Source organism: Melospiza melodia, chromosome 6 (genome assembly GCF_035770615.1).
Source record: "Melospiza melodia melodia isolate bMelMel2 chromosome 6, bMelMel2.pri, whole genome shotgun sequence".
NCBI classification, from domain to species: Eukaryota; Metazoa; Chordata; class Aves; order Passeriformes; family Passerellidae; genus Melospiza; species Melospiza melodia.
Window position 1 is genome coordinate 75,036,951 of NC_086199.1, and position 22,356 is coordinate 75,059,306.

Sequence of the window (22,356 nt, forward strand, 5' to 3'; positions counted from 1 at the left end):
CCAAGTCTGACAGATACTACTATAATTTCCTGCCAGCCAGACCTTGAAGTCTGGGACAGTACCTTACAGAAAAGAAGAGGGTGTTTCAGGCCAGGTTCTTCCAGACGATTCAGCTGATTTTCAGATGCTGTTCCAAACCCTGTTTCCTTGACTACCACAAGAACCAAAACAACACGAGATCATTTTGTTTGTTGTCCTATCTAATTCCACACAGCATTTACAGCATCAAGTTGGAGATAATTCAAGTCCCTCCTGAGCTTCTTACAGATTTTTCTCCTCCTTTCTAAAATCTTACTGCTCCTCCTCACAGCCATCTTCCACCAAACACACACAAGTAAATTCCTGCTCAGCTCCCAGCATTCCCTCACATCAGAATATAGTTTTAACTCCTGTTTCAACCACCTAGCTCCATAAAAGAGATGGTGTTAGCTGGGATTTGCAAGGTGTGTTTTGTTTTTCTTTGGATGGGTACTTTAAGTCATAGGATTTGGGTTTTTTTTTAAGCATTTAACTGTGAGGAGAGTTTCTGCACATTTCAGCAATGTTTAATGGTATTATTACATCTACTATATTAGTAGATAATAATAGTATCCACTGCATTGCTACTTGCTCCCTTGCTCCTTTTTATCTAAATTGTCAAATCCAGCAGGACAACATTTCAAACTTTATTTCAAGAGCTGCAAAACCATCTTATCACAGAGATACCTATCAGAATGAAACACTGATTTTACACATGTCATTAGAATAGCTTAATTCTGTGATCCTCTGAAAAAGATGATGAGGTGGGAATGCCAGATTATTCAAAAAAAACCCAGAAAATAATTACTTAAAGGATTTATTTATTTATAGGTTCATGATTCCCTAGAGCATAAAATCTGTTCCACTACCTAGGTCAACACAGACACTGATTTAGCAGACAGATTTCACAACCACCACCTGACTCAGGTTTTGGAAGGGAAACAGTAAGCAAGACGGTGGGAGAAGTTATAGCCTGTCAGCTAAAAACAACATAATCTTTCCCAAATCAGGCAAGAACAAAGCAGTTTCAAGTTCCTACACAGAAAAGCCTATTTCAGATGCTCCCTAGGGAAGAATGCAGTAGAGGAAGCTGTTGCAGCATGCCCGAGTGCCACAGGAAGTGCTCTGCTGAGCACAAAGGAGAAAAATTCATGAGCGCTCTCGGCTTCCTCAGAGCTGGGGCCAGAGCTCAGAGGAATGCTGAGAACACCCTGGGGAGCCCTCACCCTCACACAGCTGGACCCAGACCTGCCCCCCACATCACCACAAGAACATACGAGGTAGGAAGCATCCAAATCCCAGCTCTTCCCCAGTATCAGTGCTCCCATCTAATACTCCCTGAAATTAGCCAAAAACCCCAAACCCACCAGAGGGGAGGGCAGAGTTGTGCCCGCTCTCTCCACAGATCCAGTCGCTGAATGTGCCTCGCACCTTCCCAGTCCTCACCAGGCCTCTGCCTATCACTCCTGGCATCTGACACGCACAGGCCCCGGGCACTGACACAGCAAGCCCCACTTGTGTGAGGATGCAGCTCACAAGCAGATCATCTCACACTTCCAAGAAAAACACAAGACCTCTCCACACACAAGGCAACCCATATCCTCATGCATTTTCCCAGGTCACTTTCCCAGGGAGTTGAAGGAAGCGTTTCCTGCACAGCACTCCCCACAGAGAGGGCCCAGTTCAGGCCCAGTTCTGAGGCCCCAGCCACCCCCACGAGGCTGGCACACAAGGCACAGCGCCTTCAGCAGCCCCGCACCCTTCCAGAAAGGAAGCTGAGGTGAAGCCAGGTGTGCAGGCCACCGACTTCAGACCACTCTCAGTCACCAGGTCTACACCTGAACAGTTGCTATGCTAATTCAATTCCTGAACTAAGAAGTCTTTCTTCCTCATTTAAATATTCACTAGTTAATGATAATGCAGTTTTTCTTTCTCCCTGTGGCAGATGTCGTAATTTCTCTCGTCACAACTTCTGGAATGTAATTCAGTAGAGAGGCAATAAACCACCAAGAGTGGCCAGGTGAAGTTCACCAACAGACAAAAATGAAGACCTCAGACACAGTGAAAATAAACGGTGCACAGATAGCATCCCTACAACAACTCTTTCTGAGCAATAGAATGTCTGTGTCAGGCTACTCTCTAATATCTCTGCAGCTGCTCAGAGTAGCTCAGTCTATCAGAGGGTTTGGCAAAAATGCCCAGACAGTGCTGACAGGTTTCTTGGTAGTGGAGTGGAAGCTTCCCATGCAAATTTGAGATCCATTTACTATGAGGTTCAACCTCTTTACAATTAGTAAAAGTTTCCCACACAAAGGAAATGGAAGATTTGAAGAAATCATACTAAAAATAGCAAAACTGCTGCTCCCCAGAGAGAGACACACTTGGGAACTCTCCCAACTGTGTATGCAGACTCCTTGGGAATGCTTAAATAACATGCCTGGGAACTAGTGGGAAAAACAGCATGGAGGAAAGTTATTTGATGCTGATAAATAAACATCCAGAGTGTAAAATACACTTCCAGAGAAAAAACAGGAGTCCATTTACTAAATCAATCAGTTACTATTCTGTAACTGATTTCTTTTTCATAGCAATATAGAAAATTTCACAGAACAGCACATGCATTTAATCAGGAAGAATCGGTATTACATGGAAACAACGTATACAGCAATCTGAGAGCTCTGAACCCAAACCTGAGCATTTGAGACAAGTTTGCTAGGAACACATGGGGTCTTGAACCCATGTACCATCTAGGAAGCCTAAGAGACCAGCAGTAGGTATTACAAAGTCATTCTGATACTAAAGACAGAACTCCTTTACCCAGACCTTTCCTAGGTTTGTTCAGTTGTTTCCCTATCTCCTCCGTATCAGCAGGCAGCAGGGAGCTACCAGGACAAATGACAGTATAAAAATTCCAGCCCCTTCTTTCAAACTTCTGGTAATTTTCTGTCCTTCCAATCTCCTCCACCTCCATACAGTTTGCTCAGCACACAGGAATTACTCTCTCTTACTATACAGATCCCACAGACACTGTCAGAACTTTCTTCCTCTTGCCAATTATAGCCAAAGACGGCCCCAAGACTGTTGTGCTCAATTACACAGCACTCATATCATGTTAGACAGCCTGCAGCACTATCCTTTATTCTGCCCCATGTCCACTCCTGCCTTTCCTGTTAACTTCTTAGAAAAGGCTACTTTAGCCACACTTAGTATTGGGGATGCTACTCACAAAAACAGCTACATTCTGGCAGCTGACATGGAGAGCAGATGACAATGATCCTAAGAGACAGTTTAGCCTCTGTTGAAAGTACTTCAAGTTTGGGAAAGAAGGGAGAAGTGTTAAAAGTACCTACTTCCCAAATGGACTTCCTCATAAATAATCTCTATCTTTCATCAGGGTATTAATGAAATACTTAATAGCCCCATTTAAACTTAAGAATTCTTGTGTCCTCCCAAATCACTACTTACTGATTGGAACACCCAGCTGGAGTTTGACAAGACATCCTCCAGCTAATACCACATTTTTCTGTGCATGCACACAAGAGCCTTCTAAAATCTCAAAAGGGATATATTAGTACCAATGTAGGAATGCCCTTTTCCAAAACCTCTGGATTACATGGATCTTTTTACCTAGGATCCAGGCATTTCCAAATCACTATTTCTAAAATACATGTTCAAGAATTAGCACTGTCAAGATATGTATTTTCATTCTCTCATAGCCACCGAGCAACAAACCTCAAAATAGGTCCTCAGTTCTTAACCTAACGCTGCAATTGTGTAAAAACTATTTTGTGGCTAAACACCATTATACTGTGTGAACTCCCACCAGAAGTCAAAATGATTTCCCAAGAAACAGAAAGACTATTTAATGTCTGGAAAACTAGAGTGTTCCTCAAAAGGTAGACTGACTTCTCTTCTTGATGCCTTTTTTTTTTTTTGGTATCTTGCCTGAGAACAAAGAAAGCAGAAGTCGCCCAGGCACTGAGAGAAGTCCTGGATTATGACACTGGACCTTTTTCCCTCCCATTTTTCCTCCCAGTCTATATGCCTTTATCAGAAAGTAGGGTAGAGGTGTCCGCTTATATCAAATGCCATGTTCTACTTTCATAGCCCTGCCCCCACAAGCATCCAAACTGAAAACCTTAAACACAAATCACAGCAACCTAGTTACTGCACATCAAAGCTGTCACTGTCACTCATTCTCAGGGGACAAGAGACAACCAGACAGTTGACATTCACTCTTTAGCTCACAGCATAAACAGAAACCAAATCACAATATCTCTTCTGCTGCTCTGGTAAGGCACTGATCCCATACTACCCTGCAACAACCACACTACCAGGACTAGACTCCAACTGCACCTGTTTTCCTCTTAGTAGCTTTTTGAAGTTATCTCTTACAGGTGTTTTTAAACTCCTCATCACAATGAAAGTCACAGCAGCGTGTAGAACAAACTCCAACAAGAGCATTTCTCTGTTACAGAGGCAGTTTGTGACCACATACCTTCATATTCAAGGGCACATAGCTCTGCCAATTACAGAAATTGCTTGCACTGAAAAGCAAAGAAACATTCAAAGCTTTATTTCAACACAATTAGAGCAGCTTGAAAGTAAGAAGCTGTCATCATGTGGCAGGAAAAACTACATGGGCTAATGTTATGTGTTCCAAAGACCACCATTTGGAAACTTCTAATCCCAGTCTAGCACATGTACTGGCAACAGATTTCCAGTCTGCAAAAAGCTCCAGAAAAGCAGTTTTTTCCACAACAGTCCATTCTGACAGAAGGTCATGTGGCTGCAGATAGAAAATTTAGGCCTAGCAAGTGACTTGCTCTGCTCAGTAAAAATGGTCAAAAGGAAGGTTCATGGCAATGGGAACATAACATAGCAAGCCCCTTGAGCAACTAGATCATAGGGAGTTTCTGCCTAAAGGGGCAAAATGCCTGCACTGGCAGGGCCATACTGCAGTAAAGGAGATCTCCAGGGCTGCAGTGGCTGAGAGAACAGCAAGGATGGTTTTGCAATAGGTGCAGATGGTATTGTCTGGGGATACATACACATCAAGAGGAAAAGGCACACAGTACTACACTGCCTTCCTGAAACAACTCAGAACAGACTGCCATCACTGCAAATTGTTTAAGGAAATCGATTTAAGCCTTCTTTCAAATGCTTCCTCAGTCTGCCTATGGTCAAAGCAACCTTTGGAGAAAGCCAGCTTCAGCGTCTGTTCACGGATTTCCAAATGTTACTTAGTTTCTCTGTAAGAGTAATCTCATGTTACCCAGTTGTCATGGGAATTCTGCAGCTCTCCTTCAGTAATATATTGCCTACAAACTTAGGCAGCAGAATACTAAACCACTCTTTCAGACTGTTAAACACACTGAGCAAAATTTTCATCAGTGTTTGCATGATTTGAGACATCCTCTCCCTAGTGATTAACAGTGGGACACAGGCACTTTGGAAAATTTCATTTGATGGTAATGTACCTGACATCAGAGCCATCCCACCAGGTATCTTCCTAATTTAAAGAAGATGCACAACTGTTTTTCTTTGCTATTTACTTGCTTAGCTGCTATATCACTTTATAAAGACCTGTTCAAGCTGACAAAAGAACAAACAATTTAGTGGAATCTAAACTATACCATCAAGAAGTGAGAAATTTCTGACACATGCTTTATTTATTGTACTAAGACCCTTTCCTGGCAATCTGCCCCATCTCCTTTCTCCCACCTCATCTACTCTTGCTGCTTGTTACACAGAACCCCATTACTTGGTATAGCCATTTCCTTTCCATATTTCTTTCTTTCTTTTTTTTTTTTTTTTTTTTTTTTCCTGACAGGAACAAAAGAAAGAACAATTTTATTATTATAAGGATCTATTTAAAAATCAGTATCTCACTTGCTTCCCTGCATCTAGAATTGCATCGTATATTGTCCTGGTTTCTCCCCCTCAATACATCAGAGGCAAATTAATTCAGTTCTCAACATCTGACACAAAGCACTTGCAATGAGGGATATAGTGGTTAAGGTCTCATGTCTTCAATTATTTTTACTGAATTGCCTCCTCTATTAAAATTTGCAGTCTTGTAAGAAGTACATTTGAAAACAGCCACAAGTTAGCTACTAGCTATTTCCAAGTAATTAAATTCATTAATCCAAACAGAGGGCAAGGGAAATAAAACTACTTTCTCCTTCATGCTTTCCCCTCCTCTTACTCCATAATAATTATAAATGCTCTTAACTCACAAAATATTATGACCAGTGCTTATTCATTTGGGTTTTTGCTGTCCTTATCTTTCTTTTGCAAGCCTTAAAACAGTAATTGCCCTGAAATTGAAAAGAATAAGAGGGTTTTCCCCACAGTAAACCTGAAACTTCATCAGCCTCTCAGAAACAAGGCTGTTTGTTGCTTCTTGCATTCTTTAGTTCTTCCATTTTTAGCTCACAGGATTCAGACTTACAGTTTTCCTTTTTCTGCAGCCTGCTTCCACAATGATACAGAATATTTCATTTCTAGCATCACTACCAGAAAAGGAGTTTGGAAAAGAGGATGCAGAGGCTCACACATCCCAAGAGCAGACACACGTAGGTGCACAGGAGCTAAGTTGAACTGCAAATCCAAAAGCCTAGAGCAGGTAGCACAGCAGCTCAGTGACCAACTTCCCCATGAGACAGCTGGGCGCTTTGCACAGCCGTGTGCGCTGCTGCATCTGCAGAAACAGGAAAAAGGAGAGGACAAGACAGAGCAACCACAGCTTTCTGTCCAGCACAGGGCGCCCAGAAGCTCCACCTTTCCTCTGTGCAGGTTCAATTGAACACCTCATATTTAAGAAACTCCATCTTTGGTGAAGTTTATAGACAGAAGTGCCCTCCGCAGAAATACGCAGATTAGAACATGCCTGGAGATAGGCAGAGCTCGAAATACACGGAATAAGCACGCACACATTGTCAGCAGCCACCACACTACTGGGAGGCCTTCCACAGTTGCTGTTTTCACACAGGTGAGTTAAATGCCTCCTATTCTCAGCACACCAAATACCCTGTACTGTGTTTACAGAGGAAACCACTCCTGCTCCTCCCTGGTTCCCAGAAGGACAGCTTATCTCTGGCCCAGGCCTGCCACCTCCCTCAGGAAGAGCCACAGCTGTGCAGGAGCCATGAGTCATGGGAGAAGGCCCCCAGAGCACCGCTTTGCACAGCCACTTGCTGAACTACATCCTATGTGAACATGCAAGACAAGTCCTCGTGGGCACACACAAAGATTAAGGCCTGTGAACACTTCAGCCTACCTATAAAACAAATACACACCTTTCCCTGCCTATTCAACAGTACAACACACACAGCACTGGCAGTACTGCTCCAGACAAAGCTCCAGGCAAGCACCAGCATTTCCTGCTGCGCGCCCTCCAAGGGTGCTCAGTCAGGGTAAGTGTTTCTGTTTTGGACACTGAGGGCCAGTTAATAATTTTAGGGCTCATGCGTTTGGAGAGATTGTACAAAGCAGTCCTGCCTCACTCTGGCAGGCAAAGAAGGAAATTCCCTTTGTTCTGTTCCCCAGGGATTGTCAACTAATCTGTCTGTCCCGACCTGCCACTTCTATAGCTAATGGAACTGGAGAGGAAGTAGCAACCACATAGATTTTCCACCAGAGTCCAGTACTTTTAGAGCCTTAATGCAAGTTTCCAGCACAACTAAGATCACAAAGGGTAAGTGAACTTAGTGAAAAACAATCAACTGAATATTTATCAGAGGCGAGGGTAATGCAACAGAACTGCAAGAGTCAGGAGCTAAGTTTCACAAAATAATTTTTGTTGCTAAACAAGACCTTATGAAAATACAATCACTTCCCAAGGAATCACCCTGAAATCCCGTGCCTGGGCACTGAAAGGATTTTTTCATGACACAAGATGAGTGGAAGGCAGACAATGAATAGGATGCATGTGCTGCCCATTTCCTTCGGTTGAAATACACAAGACAAACTAGTATAATGTAACTTCCTGTAAGCATGACCGCAGGATAGCTCTCTCTAGCACACAGCTATGATCACAACACAGAGCCTTTAACTTTTCCATCAGGAAATCAGGCAGTCACTCCAAATCAGTAAGAAAGAATGCTATCAGAAACAACCTTATATCTGCCAGCCCACATTTAGGCCAATAAACAATCAGCTTCCTTGTAACAACAACAACCCACTTTTAACATGGCATCAACCCTTCAGGATCTTTGGGGGAGGGAGGGGGGAAAACGACGGAGGTAACCAGAAAGCAGCTTTTCAAGTAACAGCCAAAATAGCCTCCCCTCAGAACCCGGGGGTTGTGGTAATCCCCTTTTTGAAATGCTAATGTCATTACAACCATAGCACCAGAAGACAAGCACGGGGCCTGAGTGACAGAGCTTCTGCTGCGCCCTTACACAGATGATTTAAACTGAGCCTTTTGTAACTCTCCTCCCCCGAGCTCCCTGCCCGGCATCATGCTTGACAGGAGCTGCAGCTGCCATCCGACCCTGCCGAGGAGCAGGGGTGCAGAGACCAAGCTGATGAATGGATGTGCGCTGGCCGGGGCGCAGCAGCCGTGCGCTGCAGCCTTGTGCTCGCTGATGCCACCACAAAGATGGGCTCGGGCAAGACTGGAAACAAGACAAAGCAAAAGGTCCCCAACTGCTCTCTTGCTACTGCTAAACAGCTGCACAACAGAAAAAATCATTACAGCTGGTCATTAAACTGGGCACAGCATATAGGAGTGTAGGAGAGCGCGGCTCAAAGACACTAATCAGCATAAATACATCTATCCTTCCACCGGGGAACCAGTTCAGCCTTGGGAAGAAATCCCTCCCATGGAGTAAGCTGCTCCAAAGGGACAGGAAACAGTCAACTTGCCCAGCAAAGCAACTGGAACGATTTGCCGTGATGAGATTGGAGATCACACCGGGCACCACAAGTTTCATCTTGCCATCACATGATATTTAACAACTGACAGATGGTTACCAGAGGGCGTTCTAGTTTTGTTTTCAATTCAGTTTTCATTACCTCTGATACAAGTCACGGAAAACCAACTTCAAGTGATGATTCTGTTGTAAATACTACAGGATTTACTGCAAAAATGTTTCCTGTACCTTACCATTTCCTACCATCTCCCACTGTATGAAAAAAGAGATCACCACCACAACGCCTGAGAAGTAAATCAAGCTAAGTTTCACACCAAGTGGAATACAGGTAAATTGGAAAAGCAAAGTACAGACTGAAACATTTGCCATTCACAAACACTGCTGCATTTACAGCAATTCCCACCTCACCATGACAGTGGGTGAAGCTACCCTAACCCCACAGTCAAAGGAGGAGTTGTCCTGCTCTGCACTGCTGTGGACTCACCTCCAGTTCTGTATGCAGTTTTGGGCACCACAATATGAAAAAGCTATTAAGCTACTAGAGACTGTCCAAAGAAGGGCCATGAGGATGGTGAAGGGTCTGGAGGGGAAGCCGTGTGAGGAGCAGCTGAGGTCACTTGGTCTGTTCAGCCTGCAGGAGGCTGAGGGGAGACCTCATTGTGGTCTTCAGCATCTTCACGAGGGGAAATGAAGGTGCAGGCACCAATCTCTTCACTCTCGTGACCAGTGACAGGACTTGAGAAAATGACATGAAGTTGTGTCAGGGGAGGTTTAGGTTGGACATCAGGAAAAAAAGTTTTTCAAAAGGGTGTTTGGGCACTGGAACAGGCTCCTCAGTGAAGTGGACACAGTACTAAGCCTGAGAGAGTTCAAGAAGCATTTGGACAAGGCTCTCAGGCACTCGTGTGACTCTTGGGGTGCTCTGCGCAGGGCCGGGAGTTGGACTTAATGTTCCTGATGAATCTCTTCCAACTCAGTGTATCCTATGAGTATCTATGAAATATGTAAGAGCCCCTCATCCCACTCCTGCTTAGGTGTTTTAACTCTTACCTATAGAGAACTATCTGCATTTAATGAGGAGGCCAACCTCTACTGCTGCAGAAAGGAGAAAGGTGATAGACCTTTCTGGAAGGAGAGATGTGTTTGGTTTCATTTGTGCACAGTGCATGCTGGCAAGCAGGTTTGAAACTCTGCGTTCAGTGGCAACTTTTTAGAAATAAAACCACAAAAGCTCAGATTCTGCAGGCATCCTCCCTTGGTGCTACTAACGAAAGTCAGGAGAAAAATTTCCTCCATCTGAAGCAACTAATTAAGTCAAGAGTTGAGCGGATGGAAACAGACTTAATGATAAGATGCTTTCCTGCTGTCAGAGGATGTAGAACAGACATTAATTTTCATCCTCTCAAATCCCTTCATGGCAGCCAATGCAGCCAAGCATGAAATACTCCTGACCTGCCTCAGACAACTGGCCAGAGGTATGCAGTAAAATAGCTGAGATTTTGCTCACCTTGACTGTAGTCAGAGAATGAATCTTTTCACAACACCCCTAGTTATAGCAGCTTATACCAATCCCTCTTTGTTTTACTAACAGCAAGAATCAAGGATGCTAAAAGCAGTCCTACCTGTGTCCTAGATGACAGGCTGCAATGTTCCTTTTCCCCCATGCAGTCATACCACTGCCTACCCAAGGACTCAACTCATAAAAAGGATCAGCTCATGACCTTTAACCAGAAAAGACCTGGTTAAAGTGGGAGCAGACATGACCAAGGCAATACTGACAGGAAAAACATACAACAACAAAAAAACCAAAAAAACAAAGCCAACAAACCCCAACAAAACAAACAAAAAAGTCCAGTTTTCTGAAAAGGTGCTCTAGCCCTGAGGAGTTTCCACAGCTGGAGGCATGTGCCAAGAGGCAGTCAGTTCTGGGAGCCAAGAGGAGGCAGGGAGACACAACTTCCCCCAGGAGCTAACCTCTTCCCCAGAGCTAACCTCTTCCACTGCTGCACTTGCAGTGTGCTTGCCCAGCAGAGGCATGGCCTGGTGCCAGCAGACACCACTGCACACACCTCCTGTCCCACACAGCACAAGTGCACCAACAGGGCCTGCCCTGCCAGGCTGCTCATCTGCCTCTGTGTGTGCCACTACCACTCCAGTGACCAACATTTATAAGGGTCCTGTACCCACAGAGAGCTCAGCTCCCCCAGCACTGGACATCTGCCCTCAACTGTTCCACAAGTGGAGTCCAGCTTACTAAATGCCATGGAGGAAACAGTCTCCATCAAAGCACGAACTGTCAACTGCAAGATAACATTTAAATATTTGAGAAGTAAATGCAAATAAAGAGATTCAAAATGAGAAGGCTCAAAGGTCAACCCTGCTTTGTGCTAATGGCATTCATATTTGCAGCAAGACTAGTTTGCTGGGAAAGGCAAAGAACTGGAGGACTAAAAGAATAAAGTGTAAAAAACCAAACTTGCTACATTGATGGATTTCACTAAGACTTGCTCTTAAAGGCATACTCATTGCAGATTGTGATGATATTCAAATTTCTCAGCTTATATATGAAAAATTAGTAATTTCCTCATTTGAGAGAAAAGTGACAGCTGAACCCAAACAGGCAAATGATAAACTTTTTACCTTGTCTTAGTATCTTACAACCTAAATATTTACACCAAAGAAAGTACTTACAATGAAACTGAAGGTTGTCTTCCAGGTGCATTCTACTGTTACTTTTGTTCAGGAAAGCAAAACCAGGGACAGAAGGGAAGGACTGGCTTTAGGATAATACAGAGCATTACAGATACTTTACACACTTTGCCTGTGCAGAAGAGAAGATGTGCTGCAGCACAAAGCATGGCTCAGCACAACTCATACAGTACAGCTCCTTTTTTCCAAAAGCACACCAGCAGGCCCAAAACTTGAACTGCTGGAGACTGGTTACACAGCAGGGGCATCCCCAGGGCTCTGAGTTTCAAAGATAGCTGTTCAGAAGTTACAAGAGGAATGGGCACAAGGAATCTCTGTTAGAAATCCACATTTCCCTCCTCCCATGACAGAGATATATCAACAGCTGTGAGTTTTGTATGACACACCAGAAGCACATTGCTAAAGGTCTCTGCAGCATCAGCTAAGTTTCCTGGAGGTTAAATCACCAACATGCTGGTGGTCCCGAATAAAGGCAGCACTAGAAGTCACCTATCCACCCTAACATAATTTCATTCCACATTTACAGTGACATACAGACACCACCTGGAAGGCATCATCATCAGCAAGGAGTGTTGACAAGGATCTAGAGTTAGGCAGCTTTAATAGTTTATCTTCTTCACAAAAAGGGTTCCTCTACACCTAACCCTTAAAAAATAAACACATATATTTTTCTACTACAGTTCTCCCTCCCAAGGCCATGCTATTCTCAACTGTTCTAATCTACTTGCATAAATAAAACACTACCTTCTTTTAGGATTTGCACTACTTAACCCCCAAACCACTAATTTGCTTCATAAACCACTAGGATCTTTGTCACAATGGTCACTCTCCTATTTTGCTGCACTCCTGTCCCCCTCCTCTCCTTCCTAGAATCTTATTCTCTATTGATCCTCATTAACCTTCAATCTCTTCTACCACCTTCCTACAAACCCCACTTGCCTTACAACATTGGTAAGAGCACAAAAAAGTTTTATTCTCTTTCTGAACAGTTATATCAGTGTCTAAGGATATGTCTGACGCAAAATTCTTTAAACACCATGTTGGTCTTCTTATCAGGACATTGAAATGGTCTTTCTAGCCAGAAATGCAGCAGCAGCATTCAACTTTCTAATTATGACTCTGCATGTGTCAAAGCTTACCATGTTCCATCCCTGTCTGTGGGCTGAAAACTCAAGACAACATCCACCAGAGGTGCTTATCTCACTCTACAGAAAGGCAACATTTTTCAAGTAAGACATATTTTTCCCTTTACTGATGAAGTAAAAGATGTATCTCAAAAGCAGCAGTAATGGTATTTTTTTTTGCTTTGGAACAAGAAATATTTTTCCCAATTGAATTAAGATGACTGGCTGGACCTAAAATGCTGAGCCCACAGGATTTCAAGATGCTCTTTTGTTGCCCTACTGTTCAATTCTTCGGCTTGTGCTCCCACTGAAATGCTTCTTACTATGCTAGGTGGATAAACACACTTATTTTTGCATTCACAGCATTGAACCTATAGAGAAGAAACACAGGAGACATCTCCATCCAGCATCAACCATGCCAAAGTACACAAGAAATAAGGGAGCATCCCAACAACCTCTTGAGATCAGGTACTCAGTACAAAAAATCCAGAAGTTCCCCTCCCCATTCCATAATAAAAGGATCACTGTACTAGGCTGGGCCAAAAGCTCATTTTATTCTCCAACAGTTTAGCAACAAGCCCACTCCAGCCCAATCCACCTAGCACATCCTGTAACTCATCTCTGCAAGCCCACACCAGAGGGGTTACTTCAAATCCCTTTAACAACATCTGGAAGTAGTCCTCCAACTCCAGTGCAACACTTTGCAGAAGCAGAGCCTCAGGAATTCCTCTTTGCAGGGGAAGATGAATGTTCCCCAGAGGTTTCAGTTCATTAAAAGGAAAACATGGTTTAATATGCAGACCAACACACACAGATAAGCACATACACAACCTCTTGTGACAACGCCATAATCCTGTTCCAATTACTTTCACAAAGGTACAAACATTTCTGAGCTTGCTGTTCAAGTGCCTTTAGTATCATCTGCACTCTGGACTATTGGCAGCTTGTTAAAAAGCCTCAACTAGACACAGATTCCCAGGTTTCACAGAGCCTTGACAGATTTGGCCACAAAAGTTGAAGACTCAACAGTCTACAGTTTCCTACTTTGCCCTACCCCTTGTTTCTTCCTTGCCACCCATGTCAGCATGCTGAGGTTACACCCACAGCTTTACACACCACACACCAGCTATTCCAGCAGTATTTGCAGTAACAGCCCAGGCTGAAGTTTGCCACAGTTCCACAGCAAATGCACTTCTTGCTCTGCCATCCCCACTGCAGAATCACTATCAGCTGGCAGCATGAACAGGAAGTGGGAACTACTTGTGTTACTTCAGTTAAATGTAAGGGCTGGAGAAGCAGTGGCAGACATGGGTTGCAGAGATGAAAAACATTCCACATATTCTAAAACGTAGTGCCTCAGCTGCCCTGGGAACCAGTGCAGGATTCAAAAGGGAGAGAAAGCAGGAAAGGAATTGGGACAAGGTGATAAACAAGCAAACTTTCTTCTATCCGACTGGCAGGAGTTTTCCTGTAATAATAGGGAAAAACCCAAACTCTTCCCAAATGATTGCCTCTAGCAAATAAAAAGGAAAAGACTGAGTGGAAATAGGAAGAGACAGAGAAATGTGTATCTTCAGATTAGCCAGCAGCAGTCCTGAAGGAGGAGCAGGATGGTGATGAGTCAGAACCTGGACTTTAGGTCACAATTAATTTCACCTGAAGAACAAATGGCACTTAGCACCCCTCCTGCTTCCCTCCACAATGAAACTCACACCAGTTTCCATCTTTTGCATTCTAACCCAAGAATCCATGATGAATTGGACCAGACAACTCCTGAGGTTTTTCCTAAAACAGCTGATTTCCCTGCTAGCAACCATAGCCAAGAATTGAAAGCCCCTTAATATTTTATGTATGTGATACTGCTTTTCTTGCCAGGAGCAATACTGAAGCAGTGAATAAAAAAAACAGGATTCAGATCCCATCAGCACTTCTCTTAACCCCCACTTTCTGAAGATCAAAATTTGGTAGGTGGCAAAATTCCCCTCCAACACCTTTAAATTCTTCTTCATTAATCCATTCCCCTCAGATTTTGTTCCTGTGGTGGGTTTTTTTTAGTGAGGTTTTTGGGGGGTTTTTTTTTGGGTTTTGTTTTCATTCTTTTTTAGTTTTTTGTTTGTTTTCAGAGGAGGGGAAAAGTTCAGACTAAACAAATCCTATTTCAGAGTTTAACAAAAACATACAGAAAATTTTATTTTATATATTTAGAAGAGATAAAGGAAATCAAATAGGCTTCCCAACTGCTTCCAAAGTTGCATGCATCCATAACACGGCCACTGGGATGACTTTAGACTTTTTCTGAGCACATGAAATGAAAAGCAGAAGTATCCAATGGAATATATCAAGAATCATGCTGAGATGTTCACTTTTCTTGATTAAAGGAAATGAAATATTTTTTTTACCTCAGCCTGTCCTCCCTGTCCTCTCAAAGCTCTGTCAGCCTCTCAAAACTCTCACAAGCAGCATGTCTCTGCATTTAATGAAATATTTATTCTGATTTGTTTTCTTGAGTCATTTGAAGTGAAATGCTGTAGAAAGCACAAGGATCCCTTCCAAGCACAGTGAAAGATGGGAAGCTGATCTCCATCTCTTAAACCGAGGGCAGCTGTCATTCCCAAATCCAAGGGTCAAAAATGTAAATGGAACATAGAGATGAATCTCAAGCCTATGCAACATGACAAAAAGTACAATGGGAATCCTAGCTCACAGACACTTATATTAACGAGTAAAATATCACACTCATTTCTCATAGTACAGCAGTAAATGTAAGTTTACTCACATGCAGGTCCTTTGGATTTGCTTAGCCAACCTAAGACAGACAAAAGGAGAGTTCAGCATTATTATTATGCTATCATGGTTTAAGCCAGCAGTTGGCTAAACATCACAAAGCTTAATTAATTCTTCAGCCACTAGAACTCGTTAAAATTTAAAAAGTTATGTGGCTTCTTGAGATCCTTATTACTCCCTTCAAGGCATTTACTTAAGTAACACTGCCTGGATCAGTGTGTGTAGCAGTGTGAATATTATTATCATCATATGAATAGTCTAACTCTGAACCTACCTGCATCTGCTTCCTAGCCATCTCTGCAGCCTGGCCATTATTCTGCAGCTCCTCACCATGCTCCTCCATACCACTCTGCTCTTATTAAGCTCTACAAAGGGACTCCTGAAAATGCTCCCCCTTCTCTCCGAAGAAGAGAGAAAGAAGAAAGCCACCCTGCTTTGGGCTGACACTGCAATTCCTCCAAACCCACACTGCCATGAAGCATACAGGTTAGAATCAAGATCATCTGCTCATGCATGACACTTCCCACATTTCTGTCTGGCCATCCAGCACTACAGTGTCCTTGTTTTCAGGGCCATTGAACTCATCCCTAGCTGTATAAACGCCTCCCTTTCAGCTGCACAATCAGAGACAAAGGAAAGCTCTGCTTCATAGAGATTCCCAGAGAATAGGAACAAGTCTGGATCTGCTCAATGAGCAGAGAGTGCTCTAACAAGCTGCTCTGTGCAATGCAAACAAATAGCAGTGGTGTCCAAGAGCTTCTGTGCAGAATAACCTTGGCACTGAAACAACCTGAGAACAGCAAGCAGCAGATTGGCTAAATTTGTGTCACAGACAACACACAGGAATGAAGTTGTTTCAGTTTATTCAAGCTCAATTTATCACTTTAATGGCAATCCTAAAAATTAAAGTGCTAACTTTATAGCATTTTGCACGTGCAGTCAACAAAAATCAGACTGTGTCTAAATCTAAACGGACTTCGATTCACTGAGTCTGCATTACTATTAATTTTTAAAGGTTAATATTTACACTCTCTCCTTTATGGGTATTGATATTTGCTTAATTCAGGATGTTTAATACTTTTACCAACACATTTACTTGCATTTCCCAGGATCAGGTGATGCTATTATCAATAATGAAAGGCCCAACCTGTTTTGATAGGTTTCTGACAGAGCCAGTCACGAATCCAAGAGATATTACACATTTGGAACATAAATCATAGGAAGCTTTCAGAGTATTTTACAGACTACATGTTAAAATTTAATGAACAACTTAATCTGATCCACTGTCGTTCTTCCAAAAATAGCCTGGCCAGGCAGGAGGACCACTGTGAATGAGATATAAATACAAGGCCTTGAGGGACAGAGATGGGAGGGAGAGGGGGTAAAATTACAAAAGTCACAGCAACAAAGAAAAAATAGGGAAGCATTATCTGTGGAAATGCAGATTAAAAGGTTGTCACTCACTGCTCTTCTCCAATGCTTAAAAAACTGCCCATCTCTATCTACTAAGCATCCTGGCTATTAGCTACATTCCAGTTGAACCCTTAAAGAAACAAAAAAGATGAAGAACTAAGCCTCAATATTACTGAGGAGCTTTCCAAGTCTCCTTGCTTGCTCATTCCTTCACTATTTCCCACAGCTAATTTTGGAGAACTTGCCAGACAAGGAAAAACACTGCAACAGTGATAAAGCTCAAAAAATATTCCTGAGCAGCACTCAAGTTTCCATAAATCCTCCTCTTCTGACACAGCTTCACTGCTTGCCTATTACCAAACGCTGCATTTGTTTTGTGTTAAAATACGTGCAGTGGTTATTTTCATATACATGCATATCTTCCTGTGAAAAGGGAACAGTTTCCCCAAATTCTGCAGTGTGTTTAGTGACTAAGCAACTTATATTAATCTCATGGCACTTGAGGATATTTGGATAGACTGCCTGAGACAAAGTGCTGAGGATTTTTCTTAAAAATCTATGCATAAATAAAACCCATTTATTACCAGAGGACAAAGAAGATGCTTGCTGACTGAAAATGAGTCTGCTCTCTGCATTAACCACATGGCAAAGAGAACATCTTCCTGCCCAGATCATGAATATGTCTCTAAGCTTCCTGGAACTTAAGCAATAGAATTTCTAAGCAGCAAAATGACTGCAATACAATATACCTCAGATGGTTTTATACATACGAATCACAAGCTCTGCTTTCTTACTCAGGGCTGAGCCAGGCATTGTCTCCATGCTTGTCTTTTTATGAGAACATTCTTCAGCTTTTATAGCAATTTTGAGCTTGTCACACTGGCTCCACATTCAAGATAAGCATTACCACCACGAGATTTAATACAGTCTCCTGCTCCACGTTAACATCGTTTTGCTCTGCTTGCTCTGAATGACTCTGCTCTGCAAAGTAATAAAGTGGGGATGGCAAGGGGGTTGGGGCACCAAGGGGAGGGAAAGCTGATTTTCCAAGCACCTCGCCAGTACTCTTTGTTTCTCCATCTGGCTCTCTGCTCCTCAGCTGACTTGCTCATTAATGTTACTCATGGCTGGCATGCTGCTGCAGGTGCAGCTCCCTCGGCCCATGACACATCACTGAGCACCCCCATCCCTCCCAGCAATTGCCTTTAGGGCTGCTGCATCCCCGTCTCAGAAAAACTCTACATGGAAGCTCTCCTCAGCAAGCCCTTCCCCAGGATTTCTTCCCCTGCATGTCTTGCCCTCTGCTATGATCCTGGCTCCCCTGTTTTCTCACTTCCCCTGCAGGAAATGGTTCCTGCCTAACCACTGTAATCCTGTTTAGCTGATGATCTGCCTTGATCAGTTCACCACAGCTGGTTTCAGATCCTGAAGCAAAAATAACACAGAAAGGGAAACACAACGCAGAATCACTCTTGGGTCTTCTGGCATGCCTAGCTAGTGCTTTTGTAATGTGATTGGATGTCTCAAAAATTATATTAAAAAGGATTGCCAGCATTGTGGCAGCTTTTCCCCATCCAGCAGTCTGTGCAGCACAAGGCATTTGCATATTTATTGCAGTCTCAGCTGAAGGTGCTGCAGTGCCAAATGGGGGTTTCAGATGGCATATCTGACAGGCCTACATCTGAAATGAGGCAGTGACACTATCACCAACAACAGCAAGCCTAGACAAAAAAACACAGATACCCCAGATCCAAAAATATCTTGTCCCTTTCCCACTGTCAGTAACTATTAATGACAATTTATCATGCTCTTAAGGGTGTCTTCCCCACCCCCTCGTTACCTACAAGGCCAAAATCAGGTCAGGAAGACATATAATCCCGAGATATCTGATTTCAGTAGTCTCTCCCTTCCAACTCAAAGAGCCAGGAATAGTAAAAGGAAATCAGCTCCTCCTCCAGAAGTTTTCAGCACCAGCCAACTTTTCCATACATGATCACCTCAACTTTGACAGCATCTGGCAGCTAATGTTTATTCTGCTGTACCACACTGATGCTGAGGAATGTTGGTCACATGACATTCTCAGGTGCCATGATATGTCAAATAAATTGAACTTTTTAGAGTTATGTCAAGAACTGAGGTTTTCTTTACATAGGCAAGCTAATGCTTTATATTACAACAGCTGCTCAGTCAAATCTGTATTTTTGGGATTAACTCCTTCAAATCTCTTGCAAAAGCAAACAAGGTTCCTCCTTCCATCTTATGCCTCCTATGACCAGACATCTCTCTACAGACAAAAACTAGATCGTGGCTGGTCTGAAAAGAAGACATATTTCAGGGTATCCTGGGTAACCCAGCACATACTTCACATCATATACTACCTTCTGAGTATCCAGTACATTTCCTTCCTCCACTTATTTCTAAGAGGCAGATCTCCCATCTCTGATGACATTTTTCAGATCATCCCATTCCACTGCTTTATTACATACACTATTCACAACACTCATCCATCTGAGAAACATCAAAAGATGAGGGGAGACGGAAAACTTAAGCTGAAAAGAGGATCCAATAGAGGGGCAGAGGTAGCAGTGTTAAGGGGTCAGAACACTGAACTGATTCAACAGCTGTGCAAAAGAGCTGGACACAATCTCTGCTTCCATCCCTCCACATGAGCAGTTGCTTCAAGGAACACAGATAACACTGCTTACATGAGAATCTCACTCAACAAAACCACATTTTATGCTCTTGAGATGCCCCAAGTGTCCCCAGCTGCAGTGAAGAGATGAGAATGGAGGGGAATAAACCCATGGGAATCAAAAGTACAGGATGAAGAACAAGCATTTATTTACTAATATGTAAGACTCATTCAGTTCAGACACTTCCTGCTCTGCTCAGCAAGCAGTGATGGAATTTTTCCTGTGAGTACTGAAAGATGTGTACAAATACATCAACCATCACCAGTTTTCACCTAAAAATATACAGCCACTTCCAAACTGATATACCTCCCCCTCCCTGCAGCATACATAAAGGTTTCACTTACCTGTGGACTGTGCTTCCAAGATAAAGGAACCAAAGATAACTAGCAGACGAAATAACCCATGGCCAGTCAAAGCAAGCGATGATCCTGTGTTGCTCTTTGATGCTACCATTCCATGGCACATCTTTCACCCACCAAGGTTTCTTTTCAAAAAATTTCTGAAGGATCTGGTTGATCAGGAGCACCTTGGTCTAAAAAAAAAAACCAGACAAAGCAAGAAAAAATGTTGAGCCAAACACCTACAACATCTGGAGAGGGAGAAGGGAAAGTTAGAAATAAAGAGAAACCTTTTTCATGCTCTAGCACTTAGGAATCTTACTAAGTATTCACAGTTCTCAAGGTCACAGGAGCAGAAAAAGCAATCTTCTACACAGGAAAGACTAAAAGGAGCTGTATTAGAGAAAGACCATAATTTTTCACTCACTGATGTTTCAAATGTGAATACTGCCCAGCTAACAATTAATTTTAGCTTTTCTGTTCAAGCCAGCCCCAGAGGACAGCATCTGGAGGATTTGTTTCAAAAATTCTTCAAGAGAGCCAGTCTTTCTCCACTCCCACCACTTTTCAGAGGGTCTCTGAGACACAGCAGACTGTAGGATAAATCAATCAAATGCTCCTGCAGCCACCTGGAGAGGCACAGCAATGCTGACAGGCAGCCAGCAGGCAAACACATACTTGTGAGGAGGAATGTAAAACAACTTGCAAGCCTCAGGTATAATGATGTGACAGGACAGAGCACAGCAATTAAAACTGCAGGATGTGACACTGCTCATACCTGAGGACTGAGGGATTCACCCACGGCCTCTGAGGCACTGTCACAGCAAAAACAGCCTTGTACACAAACACACAAAGCACAGCTGGGAAACAGAGAAAGCACAAACTGAGCCCTTACTTTTAATGAAGACCCAGCAGAACACATTTCACCAGCCTACTGTAGTTTTAACCTGCAAGGCCTCTAATGGTAAACACACCAACAAATGATCAACCGACCAAAAAACACCCTGGAAAAACAAATCAACCAACGAAATAAAACAACAAAAAAACACCCACATGGAAACACACTTCAATACTTGTATCCTGCTATTCAATACATATCTGAAGCTCTCAGGTGAAAACAAATTTGCCAAAACTAATGTTTTTTACACCCGATAACAAGAATACTTTTAATTCTGAGGAAAACCCCATTCAGCCACAGCTTCTTCAGTTAAATGAATATGCAGACTGAAGGAAGATTAGATTTTTTATTTGGCCAGGTTTCCCAAGGAAATTCAAAACTGCTGGATAATCTCAAAGAGATCTGAGAAGTGCAGAGGCAGGTATTGTACTCTTTTGTACCTTGTGAGGACAAACAGGACATCTGGGTTATCACTCCTACTACTGGGGACGGTAGAACCTTCAGACCTTGAGTACTTCCAAGATTAAAGCAATACACCAGCACAGACTAGAGAAACACACGACTCAGCCTCAACTCACATTTCCAATTACTCAGGCAAAACAGTAAATGCATTATGGAAGGGAATATGCAGATTTGTTAACAAACCTGATAGGCAAGTGAAAAGAGGGGTTTTCCCTTAGTTCTACATCACTACTATGCTTATACTTCACAAAAGGGCTATCTTTAAATTTGGATCTTTCTTTTTGGATCTCTCTCAAAGAAAAATTCTTTGTCTGCATACACCCTGCCTTGAAATGTCATTTCAAGATGACAAAGTGTAATGCGTATTGGAGCTGCTGCTACAATAAACTCTATGCCTACCCCTTTTGTTTCCTGCTTCATTTGGAGGGGGGGGAGAGGAGTGAATCTATATCACTATGTCTGTAGCACAGCCTATAGATTTCTCATGTATTCCATTAATAAGGAGCCAATGCTTGTTCAGCAAATCTCCACCATGCAGAACGGAATAAGGATACTTCCACTTACCTGCTAGAATACCTTCAGCATCAATTAGACCATGAAATGAAAAAAAAAATACTCCATGTGAAGAAAGCCAAGCCAGGTAATTTGTTTATCTGCCCTGTCCTCTCAAGTCAGACCTCCTGCATGGCATCTAATTTCATATTTAGTCAGAAGAGGCCACTCTATCCTCCAGGCCAACAGATGGCTGCTCTCCTCCAAGAGTCACTGCTCTACACAGAATTACAGCTCTGAAAAAACAGTGCACCATCTTCAACAAATGCCCTTCTGATTAGACCAAGAAAGCTCTGTTCTCTCTATTCCAATTCAATGAAGCCTCATTAGTATAAGAACTTTTGAAAGTACTGCCCCAGTATTTTTAAAAGGTGGCCCTCCCTGCCCTTGGAACAATGCATGTCAGGTGACATGGTAGCAGCCAGGAGAGGTAGGAAGAGGGCATGCAATTATCACAAAATTTGCTGAGCCACCTGAGGTGTGCTA

At 42.8% G+C, this 22,356-nt stretch overlaps 1 protein-coding gene across 8 annotated transcripts in view; it reads right to left on the reverse strand.

Moving 5' to 3' along the window:
• The window catches only part of SUSD6 (sushi domain containing 6), an 81,079-nt gene that overhangs the window by 26,543 nt on the left and 32,180 nt on the right, over nt 1–22,356 (reverse strand). For 7 of the 8 annotated variants that reach the window (XM_063159249.1, XM_063159251.1, XM_063159246.1 and 4 more), the window contains exons 3-4: nt 19,965–20,152; nt 15,507–15,536 (exon numbers count right to left, since the gene is read on the reverse strand). In XM_063159249.1, the coding sequence (XP_063015319.1) occupies nt 15,507–15,536; nt 19,965–20,085 (151 nt within the window). In that variant the 5' untranslated portion in view covers nt 20,086–20,152. The remainder of the gene's footprint in view (nt 1–15,506; nt 15,537–19,964; nt 20,153–22,356) is intronic. The other variant, XM_063159252.1, reaches the window with a different exon arrangement.